Raw genomic sequence first — 12,682 nt, forward strand, 5'->3', positions numbered from 1 at the left:
TTCTCCTGCCCATGGCCTAGGCTGCTCCACCTTCTTCTGGAAAGCCCTTCCTCTGTGGACTTGCTCTGGTGTCCATAAGTCTGCCCCTCAGCGCCGGGCACTGACCTCCGTACCCGTCCTCTCTCCTGGTTCACTGTGTGTGGATGCCCCCTGCTCAGGGGCCAGGGGACTGCTCCCTGGATGTATCTGGAAACCAGAGTGCAAGTGCCATGAAGGCAGGGCTCATGGGGATCATGCACAGCCCTGTCCTAAGCCCTGGGCTCATTGGTGGGGCCCCACACATATTCCAGTAACTCCCGACTGCTCTGCGCACTCTGCCTTTCCTCCTTCAGTTATTTTCAGAGTGATCCTCTTAAAATACAGGCAGCATCATGTCACTCTTTGCTCGAAACTTCCAGTGGCTTCTGATCACACAGTGGCAGCCGACCTCCTCTCAGTGGCCTGCATGGCCCTTCAAGGCCCCTGTAACTCTGGATTCGTCTCCTGCTCTCCCCCCAGGCTCACTGTGCTCTAGGCTCACTGTGCCCCGGCTTTGGGTCATTGTACTGATGGCTCCCTGGCCTGGAGCGTCCTTTCCTAGATATCAGCGTGCCCCCTTTCCCCTCCTCAGGTTTCAGACACATTTCAAAGTGTAACCACCCTCCTGCTTCCCCCGATACCCCGCGTCCCCTCCTCTGCTCTGCTTCCCTGCCAAAGCACTGATTATCATCTGTTGTGCTCTAGGTCTCACTCATTTATTTTAGGTATTGTGCCCCCCCGCCCCCCAACTAGAATACAGTTTCTGTGAGGGCAGAACTTCTCCTCTCTTGTTCACAGCTGTGTCCTCAGCACCTAGAAGAGAACCTGGTACATAGTACATGCTCAGTAATGATTTGTCCAATGAATGAATAGGACAAGGAAGGCATTTTCCACGTGGTTCTGCCGTGACTTCCAAATCTGCAGGTGCCTACCCTGGACCTGAAGCAGGGCTGGACTCTGGCCTTCAAGCTAGGTCTCACCCTTGGTCCCCTCTGTCCTCAGCACAGCTCTGGACTCGGCCTCTTTGCTGCCACACTCCCTGGGCTGGTGCCCAGGCTGGGGGAAGCCGGGCCACACTGGTTCCGCTGGTTGAGAGGATCCGAGGGTGAGGAGCTTGCTGGGAAGTGCCACCACTTTGGAGGCAGAAGGGAGGGCACTCACAACTGAGCATCACGCCTCTTGTGCAGGCACTCTGTGTCCCTTGTCTCAGCCCCACAGCAACCCTGGGAAGTGGGCTTTGATCCCTTACTTTTATAGTTAGGGAGATCAAGGCCCAGTGTGTGGTGTCAGGAACTAGAGTGGAACTTCCACTCCGGAGAGGCTCCTGCACTTTCTGGTTATCTGTATTCCCTTGAACACAAGGGAGATATCACCCCTCCATGCGCCGCCATCCTTCCCTTCCCGCACCGTCCTGCTAAGCTGCATCCACCTGGTCTGCCAGCCAGCCCAGTGGTGAGCTTCCTTTGGCCGTGTAGGTGTTTTTCTGGGCCTCAGGGGTGGGGAGATGCTTATCTGAGGGGCTCACCCCTGGGTGCTGTGCACGAGGGCCAATCCTTGCATGTTGGCTTGGATGTGAGAGGATAGGCACACCAGGGAGTGGGGGGCAGGGGCCATATGGGGAAACAATCAGCCCTCCCGTTGTGTGGATATCATGGGATTCTAAAACAGGTGGTAACAAGGGCCTGCAGGGTGCAGCCTGGGTGATGGGTCCTCAACGTGAACCTCATCTATTTTGAGCTTTATGAATCACAAAACAGGGAGTCAAATGCAGCCAAGAAAATGGCATCCCTGAGGAATGAGCAGATGGATTTCTGGGCCTGCCACCATCTCAGGAAATCAGGGCTTTGGTCTGTCCCCCACCCCAATCTCTTCCTCCGTGGGGTAAGAGATAACAATATCCATCCCCTATTCTTTCTCCCCATGAGTCTGAGAGTCTGATGGGGATAAATGAATTAATGATTCTTAAGCTCCTTGCTTCTTGGTGTAAGTTGATGTATAAATCCAAGGAAAGAGGATGAGCTTAACTCCTTACAATAATAAGCACTCAGAAGCAAAAACTGCACATTTGTATTTTTAAAGAAAAACTAGAGGCAGGTAAAAAAAAAAAAAAATCTGAGCACTCCCGATGTAGCAGGAGGATTGTCTGCCATTGTCTGTGGGGTCTCTCCCTCCCTTTTGCACCATTGCTCTGTCTCTAGGCCCCTGCGTCACAGAGAGCCCGTGATGGATGGATGGATGGATGTGCCTTGTCGGGGTGTTTCACCACTATTTCCCTTGGGGCAGACTGTCTGTTCGCAGAGCACAGCCTCCCGAAAGATGGTATCTCTTGCAAACTCGACAGCTAACAGACAGCTCCTCTCTTTGTATATTTCCCCAAAGAAGAACTGTCTTAATCTGTTTTCTATATGGCATATTTTATTATAATCCATACATGACTTGCAGGTTCCCGGTCCTCCACCCTGAGCCAAAAAACGCATGAGGAGTCAGAGGCTCTGTGAGCCTGTGACATCCAGGCGTTTGCATTTTTAAGTGGCCTGGGATTTAATTACTCACTGTGCTCCCATGTTGCACTTTCGGGCTCAGCTCGCCTGCATCCTGTTAATGAGCTCAGTGGCTCTAACAACCCAGTGGAAGCTTTGCTTTCAGTGTGTTGGGTGGCAGGCTTGGGGCACCTGTGTCAAAAGCCTGTGGCTTTGATTTCCATCAGGGAGGATGCTGCCCTGTCCACAGCCCTAGATCGAAGCGACTGCTCTTCTCTCGCAAATTTTTTTTTTTTTTTGCTTTAATTCATGCATTTCTTTCTTTCCTTCTTCTTCTTCTTCTTCTTCTTTTTAGAAGACTTTCTATGCTTCAATCCTTGTTTGTCTAAGAGGTTTTTTCTTATTTGGAAACCGATTTGCTTCGGTTTGCACAGAAGCTGTCTCTAGTGTGATGGATCGTGCTGGAAGTCACCCAAGGAGTATCTCTGCTCCCAATTAGAAGTGGAGGTAGAGCTCCTTACGGGGGCCCAGGGAGGCGGCTGGCTTGGGTGGCGGCTGCTGCCACTCTGGAGAGAGTAACGATCCGTGGGTTTATATCCTTGTGTATAAAATCAGGCTAATTTAAAGATGAATTATGTGTGGGTTTTGGACCATTTTCTTTTAATGTTAAATGTCTGATGGCTCTTGTCAGGTGATGTGGTCCCCAAATTTGTGCGAGGGTCAGAATGAGAACACTTATAAAGAATGACTAAATCCTATGTCTAGATGGAATGTATTAGAATAAAACAATCAATGAAATCCCTGAGGGCTCAATAGGGAGCATGCCTAGGACGTATGTTGTGCAAGAGCTTGGACCTGTTACCTTGTTTTTCCCTTCACTCTGGGACCTCCTGTGGTCAGGGGCCAGGGAATGTACCCTCAGCTGGTTTGTTGGGAGGGCACTGGTTAGCCTGTCATTCTGACCTTGCAAGCCTTGCCCAGAGGGCTTTGAAACCAGGGTTTGCCAGTGGTCAGCTAGAACGCTGTCCTGGAAGTGTGCTCAGCCGGGTATGAAAAAGGCAACATTAAGAACCATATCCTTCTGTTTTTGGGGAAACAAAATCATAGTACATGTTACTTTTTAAGGGTACAAACCTGCACTAATATGGTAGCCACTAGCCACATGTGGCTATGGAACACTTGAAATATGGCCTATCTGAACGGAGATGTGCTGTAAGTATAAAAATAAACACCAGATTTTGAAGACTCAATGCAAATCAAAGAATGCAAAATGTCAAATTAATTTTTTTATATTCGTGACATGTTGAAATGATAATGTTTTGGACAGAGTGGGTTAGAAAAAAAATATTAAAATTAATTGCACCTGTTGCTCTTTTTAAAATGTGGCTGCTGGAAAGCTTAAAATTGTGTAAGTGGCTTGCATGATATTTCTATTAGTCAGTGCTGCTGTACCATTAAAATTAGGATTATTCTAACTTCGACACTAATAAATTGTAGCATTTATAGGGCACTTGGACCATCCCAGGCTCTTTACATATATGATCTAATTTTGAATTATAAGTTTTGTAGAGAAAAACCAAAACCCAAACAAAAATTGATACGCTTCATTTTCCACTCCATTTCCATGCTTCCGCGCTGTTTTTTTTGTGGATCTTTCATCTTTATGCAGCATATCACCTTGTTTCATTTTCGCATCAACACTGTGAAATATTCTGATCATTCTCACTTAACATGTAAGGGAACAGAGACTCAAAGGTCTAAGGAACTAGCCCATAGTCCTTTAACTAATACATGGCCGGGCTAGAGCTTGACTCCAGGGCCATCTGGAAGCAGCACTTCTATAAGCCCATCAGATATTTTGGTCATTAGACAAGGATAATGCCACGGAGTTTCTCCGTGACCCTGGGAAAGGCTCCTTATTGTGCTGTGCTATACTTTCCTCCCTGAGAAATTGTACTCTAGATGCTACTGGAAGTCCCTTCTGGCTTTTTGCATGTAGAGAGACCATCTCACTGTTCCCAATTTGGTTCTTTTGTCTCTCTTGGGGCTTCTACTGTGCCCATCTGGTAAATGACCAGAGGACCAAGAGAGTAGACTGAATTATGGGAAAACAGGATGGAGGAATATTTACCAGGGGAGGAAGAAGGAGTAGTTGTAGGAGGAGGAAGTTCACAGTGGTTTGAAAGTTCCGTGTGGGGTCAATACTGTTGCAGAAGGGGTGAACACCACATGGGGATGTTCATATACAGCAGAGCCCAGAACCATGACACAGACCTGCCCTAAGCCTCAGCAGAGAGCTGTCTTTTATCTTGAAATATGACAATTGTGAAGAGAGTATAGGGATGCAACAGAAATGCACAAAGGTTTGGAAAAGGACTTTTTAAGGAAGAACCAAAGAGAGACAAAGCAATGTCTGTACAAACTAGAGAGTATGTGAATGGGTTGTGGGGACAGATTGGGGTAAGGCTGGGCTTTGCCCCCAAACAGCTGTGTGATATTAAACAAGTTCTGCACCTCCCTAAGCTGCAGCATCCTCATCTGTGAAATGGGACAATAACTGTGCTTGCCTCTTGGGTGGTAGTGGGGATTAAGCAACACACAGCAATAACAGCCACCGCATTTTGAACGTTTTGTGTGTGCCGAGCACTCTGCATGTACACAAACATATCAGTGCCCATTGGGGCTGAGCCTGGGCCTGCAAACTGCTAGTAAGGATGCATCAAGTGGGGCCTCATCCTGATCTTAATGGCATCTAAGAAAGAGATCACTGGGCTGCATTCTTGTTCTGCTGTGTGGCTTTCTGTGAAGTTACTGAACTTCTCTGAGCCTCAGGTTCCTCATTTATAAAATGACATGATTAGAGCAGATGATCTGTAAGGCTTTTTTCAGCTCTAAAATGCTGTGCGATTCTGGAAATAGGATTTATTTAGTGTTGGGAGGCTAAGGGGAATACTAAGATACGAACTTCAAATATATATGTATATGATTATTGTAAGTTTAAAGGATGGTGACCAGCTGTTCTCTTTTGATTGAGGACAGGACATGAGGCAGCATGCTTTAATTGTTTTATATTAGATGTTTGCAAGCTTTTTTTTGACTTGGGAGAAAGAGTAATATGTCATCAGAGCAGGCTCTGGAGTTGCACGCTCTGAATGCATTAAAGCAGACAGTGGACTGTTTTCCTGACACTCAACTTCAATGCAACTTCATCACATAGTCCTTCCCTGACCCCCTGATCTAAAGCAAACCCCCCACTGTATTCTCCCTTCACATTGCACTCTGTTTTCCTCCGTCACCCTTATGGCAATTTGTCATTACGTATTAATTTTTTATGCAGGTTTAATGTTTGTCTCTTTAGATTGTAAACCACCTGCGGCCAGGCCTGTCTTTATCTGGTACACCTCCTGGGTGCCTAGTTGCAACACAGTGGTTCTTTGTAAACATTTGTTGAATGAATAGGTGTGTGGATGAGTTTCAGGGGTGGTTTATTTGGTGGTAATGTTTCTTTTCTTTTTTTTTTTTTTTTTAAAGATTTAATTATTTATTTGACAGAGAGAGAGATAGCGAGAGCAGGAACACAAGCAGAGGGAGTGGGAGAGGGAGAAGCAGGCTCCCCGCCGAGCAGGGAGCCCGATGCGGGACTCGATCCCGGGACTCCAGGATCATGACCTGAGCCGAAGGCAGACGCTTAACGACTGAGCCACCCAGGCACCCCGGTGGTAATGTTTCTTGATGGAGATGGATCCTCTGCTTGCCAAAGACCTTGTTGTCTCTCAGGGGACTTCAGATACAGTTTCTCCTTCCCACCATCTTCTTCTGGGGGCTGGTCACTTGTAGGTGTGGATTTCTTCAGTTTTAATGAGATACCCTGGTGCCTCTTCCTTGTGGACTGGCCAGCCTGCATCTGGTTCTGAGGAGACGGAAAGGGTTGGTAGAGTTCCACTTGAGTTAGAATGAAGCCCAGCAGAGCAAGGCTTGATTGTGCTGGTTTTTTCCATTTCTCCCCTGTCCCCCCCACCCCCCACCCCATCCACTCTTTATCCTGGGGTCCCTGATCTGGGCCCCAGGAAGCTGGCTTTGGTGTGCTCTATCAATAAGGCCCCTTTGCCCTTCTAGTTGAGGTTGGCCAATGGGAGGGCAGAGCAGGAGGACAAGGTTGGAAAGAGAGAGGTTAGGCCATGCGTCTCTTTACCTTGGTTCTCTTTTTCATGAGCTCACTGAGGCTGCAAGCCACAGATCTCTCCAGGCTCTTGCAAACGCTCTCCCTCAGTCCCTCCAGGAACAGCAGTGGTAATGGCTCCCCACTGTTAACTCCCCAGGGGTGCTTCACCTTTCCCTGTAGTTCCCTTATTCCTGCCCACACCGCTGTAAATAGTCCCTACACTCAACTCTCAATTCCCTCATACACATGGGCCATTCCCCTCCCCTGGCTGTTTTCTAGGGCACCAATCCCTCATATTCTTGTATTCATCTTACCTGGTGACAGGATAGGGGCCATGCATCTGATTGCTGGGGGGTATGAGGTACAGGATCAGAGGAGAGATCGGAGGAATGTTTCATAGCAAATCAAAATAGGATCACCTGTACCTGAGGTTTCTGTTTTTAATTTAAGAAAAACCAAAACCATCTTCCTTTGGGTTGAGCAAGGAGTTCAGCTTCTTTCTCTGATCTCTTTCAGATAGGGCTGACTCTGGCTGCCACTACTCAGCTGGCCCCATGACCTCAAGCCCCAGGTAGCCGAGCAAACTCTGACATTTCCAGAAAAAGTGCCCTGCTGTGCAGGCGCTGCAGCTCCCAGCCACTGAGCTGGGGTCTGTTAGGCAACTGTGCTCCCTCCTCTCTTCCCTTGGCTTTAGTGGTCTTTGTATCCCTTGATGAGAACAGCCTCTCTGGGGTCGAAATAGCTTCCCATGGAGCAACCCGGAGCTGGGCAGCCAGCATGGCAGAGGGCAGGTCATGGAGTTGCCAGATGAGACTTGGGGTAGAGGGAGAGAATAGTAAGATTTGAGGTGAACATTGGTGTACTGCTGTAGAGTTTTCAAAGTACTTTCATGTAAAGGGACATGTTGATACCCCACAAAACGGCCCTGTGGGGTACTGAGCATTGTTATCCTCACTCTGTAGATGCAGAAGAGGGCTCTGGGATCGCTGAGCGCCTCGCTCACAGTCACGGTCTTTCTGGTGCCCTCCTGCTCTGCCTCTGCTGTCTGTGAGGGTATGGGCAGGGTTGGGATCTGTCTCCGGGGCTGGGAGCAGGAGACGGAAAAGCCGGACCCAGCTCCGGGGTTCCTGTTCCACCCAGAGGAGAGAGCGCAGGCCGCCTCTAGCCCTACCCAGAGCTCCAGTTCCTGAGTGTCTCTCTCGGTCCTCCTGTCCCCCCTGCTTCTAATGGCCTGACCCTGCTTCTCTGTCCTTACTTTGCAGAAGTGGAGCTGCCCCTGAAGAAGGATGGCTTCACCTCAGAAAGCACCACCCTGGAAGCCTTGCTCCGGGGTGAGGGTGTGGAGAAGAAGGTGGATGCCAGAGAGGAGGAGAGCATGCAGGAAATACAGGTATTTCTGTGCCCGCCGTGGGGGATGTGTCCCGCGCGTCCGCGCTGTGCTTCTGGGAGGCCCGCACCCGGCTCCTCCTCCCAGGCCATTGCGTGCAGGGTGATGGGGGACTCGCACTTGCCTTCCTACTGTGACTTGTCCTCCAGAACAAGCCCTCACTGCTCTCTTGGCGTCCCCATGTAGCGTTTCAAAAACTATTTTTTCCAGCCTGCTGTGTCCCAGGGTCTGGGCTAGGGCCTGGGGACACGATGGTGAGCAAAACGGAGTCCTCACCCCCGCGGAGCGGGCGGGCCGTAGTTCGGGCTTGAAACCTCAGGGTCGTCTACACCGGCTTGACCCCAGTGAGCCCCTGCCTTTCTCACACCCCATCCTCACACCCTGTCCTCAGCTCTAGTTCACAGCACCGCCTTCTCCTCCTTCAAGGCCCTGTGGAGGAGTCACCCTCCAGGTGGGGCTGGTGGCTCCTGTCCCTGCTGGTTTCCCGCCCTCCGTTCCCAGCACTACCGAGGCTCTGGCTACTCAAGATCATAATGGTGCGCTCTGACCGGTTCTGATATATTCGTCTTGAATCTCTGTTGTCGAATACAATGGTTGGCATGGAGTATTGTAGTATAGTAATTAATATAAATATTAAACAATAGTATTAAAAATTAAATACAATTCAATTATTAAAATCAAATTACATTGATATTAAATGTATATTTTATTTTACTTTATATTTTATGTGATACCTATCATGTATTATATATTTATTAATTGCATATCTAACGTAATGTTTAGTATTTGCATATTCATTTATTGACGTGATAATTAAAGTAATAACAGGTACATTTCTGGTTTGCTTCATGAGTGCCACCGGTCAGTGAATTCCGTTGAGTCAGGGACCATGCGGTCGTGCTCACCTTTGTCCCCTTGGGGCCTTGCACGTGCACAGCAGAGCCGAGTCTCAATGAAGATGTAGGATGAAGCCATGGATTGGCCTCCTCCTCTGCCATCCCTGTGTGCAGATGAGTGCTCAGGTCTCTCCATATCACAGCATGGCTTATATGGTTGCCTGTGCTCCTCAGAGCTAAGGCCCTCGTGAAGGTCCTTAATCGCTGTAACCTCCATGTGCCTTATGCACCTTGGAGTCATTGGCCACTCCCGCCTTAACATGGCACCCAGCATCTGGTTCATCAGGAATCCCGTCAGCTGTGCCTGCAATCCAGATCCAGAGCGCAGGCTCCTCTTAACCATGTCCCCCCGCCACTGCCCTGGTCCCGGCTACTGTCATCTGTCTGAACGGATGCACTGCAACTGCTTTCTAAACGGTGCCCCTGCTGATGGCTGAGAGGGAGCCCTTTAAACCTAAGTCAGATCCTGTGCCCCAAATCTGGCACAGGCGCCTGTTCCCCCAGAATAAAAGTCAAGGCCCTCTTGCCTCTCTGACTCGGTTTCTGGGCCTTTCCCTTGCTCATTCTGCTGCTGGCACACTGACCTCATTTTGCTCCTTCTAGAACACACTCTGTTGCCTCGGGGTTTTGCTCGGCCTGTTTCCTCTGCCTGCAGGGTCCTCACTCCAGACATCAGCTGGGCCCTCACCCTCACCTTCTTCAATTTGTGTCTCTTCCTCTCTATGCACTTGACCCTGACCCTGTGTGTACTACCGAATCCTGTGCCCTCCCCACCCTCCACATCTCCTGATTCCCTTACTCTGCTTTCCTTTGCTTTTTCTTTTTTCCCATAGCTTTGATCACTATCTACCATACTTTGTACTCTGCTGATTTATTATGTTATTGGGTATTTTCTGTTTTCTTCCAATGGAATGTAAACTCAAGGGTGGGATGCTTTGTTTTGTTCACTAATATATCTGAAGCATGCAAACAGTGCCTAACACATAGTAGGTGCACAGTAAGCATCTGTTGAAGGGATGTACGAGTGAACAGATTCCTGGGGGTCGCCCTGTAGGGCAGTCCGTCCCTTCTTCGACATGTCTCGCTTTGCTAGCTGATCTTTCATCCTGAAAGAAAGTTCTGCTTGTGCCAATCCCTTCTTTAAAAAACTTAGCTGAAACGCTTGTATCCTACCAGGTAAATCCAAAATGATGAGTGTGATCTTCTTGGGCCTCCTCACTCTTTCTCCTAACCTAGTTTTCGGGCTTATTTTCTCCTACATCTGTGCCCCCCCCCCCCCCCGCCCCATTCTTCAGTCTTCTCTCCTCTGTGCCTGTGGTCATGCCGTGTCCTTTACCTGGGGAATCTTTTCTTCTACTCTATGTGCACAAATTCCACCCATCAGTCAGGCTCAGCCCCAGTGCCACCTTCCTCAGAAAGCCTTTCTTGATGGTCCCACAGCCAGAGGGATTCTTCTTGTCACTGGCATTTAGGGTGCCTCGTCCTTTCTTCTTTGGTTTTTTCCTTATTCATGTTCCCCCCCAACTTTCCGCCAGTTTTTGGACTTTTCAGGTCTTTGAAGTTAAGGTGTGTCCCATCTGTATTGTGTAGTTAGTGTAATTTCACTGAATCAGTGGATGGGACAGAACCATTGCCCCGAAGCTCTGACTCTCTAGTGACAGCTTACTCTTTTAAGCTGGTGGTGGGTTCAAGTTCCTCTCAGGCAGTGTTGGGCTAGTATATAAGCTGTCACTATGAAATCATCACCATCACCATCATCCCCGACATAAACAGAACGTCTACTACGTTCAGAGCATGGGTCTACCATCTTCTGTGCTAGAAGCTGAAACCAGGACCATAAGCCAAATGAGTTTACGTGTCCTTATCGGCTTTGGTTATTAAAATAAAGTACACATGTAGTAAATGGATTATATTTGTTCATTTTTCGTTCATTCATTGAACCAAAGTTTACTGAGTGTCTCCTCTGAGCAGGCACTGTGCTAGGTTCTGGGGAGAGAGAGAAACCAATAGCGAGCAGTCCCACCTGTTCATATTTATATTCTAGTAATGACATACAGACAGAAAACAAGTACACAAAGGAAATAATTGCATTTCAGGATAAATGACCATGAAAAGAACAGAGTATGAAGATTAAGGAAAGAGGAGGGACAGATTCTAGGTAGTGTCCTAAGGGAGATAAAGGGATTTAACCTCAGTCCTAAGAAATGAGAAAGAGCAAGTGAAGTGAGGATGTGGGGAGGAACTTTCTGAGCGGAGGAACAGTGTGCCTGAAGGCCTTGAGATAGGTCTGAGCTTATAGTTTTGAAAGAACAGACAGAAGATGCAGAACTCATACAACTCAAAAACAAAAAACCAAACAAGTCGATTACAAAATGGGCAGAGGACCCGAACAGACATTTTTCCAAAGAAGACATGCAGATGGCTAACAGGCACATGAAAAGATGCTCAACATCACTCATCATCAAGGAGATGCAAATCAGACCACAGTGAGATCACCCCACACCTGTCAGGATGGCTATTATCAAAAGACAAAAAAAATAACAAGTGTTGGTGAGCATGTGGAGGAAAGGAAACCCTTGTGCACTGGTGGTGGGAATGTAAATTGGTGCAGCAACTATGGAAAATGTATGGAGGTTCCTCAAAATATTAAAAATAAAACCATCCTATGACCTACAAATCCACTTCCAGGTATCTCTCTGAAAAAATGAAAACACTAGTTCAAAAAGATACATGCACCCTTATGTTCGCTGCAGCATTATTTATAATACCTAAGACATGGAAACAATCTAAATGTCCATTGATGGATGGATGGATAAAGAAAATGTGGTACATATATGCAATGGAATACTACTTAGCCATTCAGAAGAATGAAGTCTTTCCATTTGCGACAGCATGGATGGCCCTTGAGGACATTATGTTAAGTGAAATAAATCAAAGAAAGACAAAAACCATATGATTTCCCTTATATATAGAATCTAAAAAACAAAACAAAACCCAGAATTATGGATATAGAGAACAGATTGGTGGTTGCCAAAGAGGAGGGGGGTTGGGAGGGTATGAAGTAGGTGAAGGGGATTAAGAAGTACAAACTTCCGGTTATAAAATAAGTCACAGGGATGTAATGCACAGCATGTGGAATGTAGTCAATAACATTATATTAATTTTGTAGGGTGACAGATGGTACCCAGACTCACTGTGGTGATCATTTTGCAGTGCCTACAAATGTCAAATCACTGTGTTATTCACCTGAAACTAATGTAATATTGCATGTCAATTATACCTCAATAAATAAAAAGAAAAAGAAAAAGAGGAAAAAAAAGAAAGAAGGCTGGTGTGGCTAGAGCAGAGTGCTAGGGAGAGATGGGCCTAGGATGGAGCGGGAGGGTTGGGCCACGTCCGACCACTCCAGCCTCTCAGCACACGGAAGAGGCACTTGATTTCATGGAAATGAAGAAGGAAGCCATTTTAACAAGGGCAGTGAATTCATGTTTCCTCAAGATCCCTCTGTCTGCTGCCTGCAAAAGAGACTGGACGCAGGGCCGACGGAAGAAGGAGGGAAATCAGTTAGGAGGTTTTTGCAGTGTTCCAGGCTAGAGATAATGGAGTCTTTTAAAGGCATTCCTTCTTCTTTTTTTAAACACAACCACAAACAATTGTTATCGTCACTGTAAAGACTGTTTAGAGTAACAGGGAGAAAAGTTATTTTAAAATGTGTTTATTTTCCAGATAATGTCCTTGG

General features: G+C 47.5%; 1 protein-coding gene across 2 annotated transcripts in view; it reads left to right on the plus strand.

Moving 5' to 3' along the window:
* Positions 1–12,682, plus strand: part of DPF3 (double PHD fingers 3) — a 252,318-nt gene that overhangs the window by 132,971 nt on the left and 106,665 nt on the right. For both annotated transcript variants that reach the window (XR_004677074.1, XM_034993242.1), the window contains exon 4: positions 7,923–8,050. Coding sequence is in view for 1 of the 2 variants with exons in the window: in XM_034993242.1 (XP_034849133.1) it covers positions 7,923–8,050 (128 nt within the window). In the remaining variant the exon portion in view is untranslated. The remainder of the gene's footprint in view (positions 1–7,922; positions 8,051–12,682) is intronic.

The sequence above is a fragment of the Mirounga leonina genome, unplaced genomic scaffold, assembly GCF_011800145.1.
Source record: "Mirounga leonina isolate KUSES-001 unplaced genomic scaffold, KU_Mleo_1.0 Mir_82, whole genome shotgun sequence".
NCBI lineage: Eukaryota > Metazoa > Chordata > Mammalia > Carnivora > Phocidae > Mirounga > Mirounga leonina.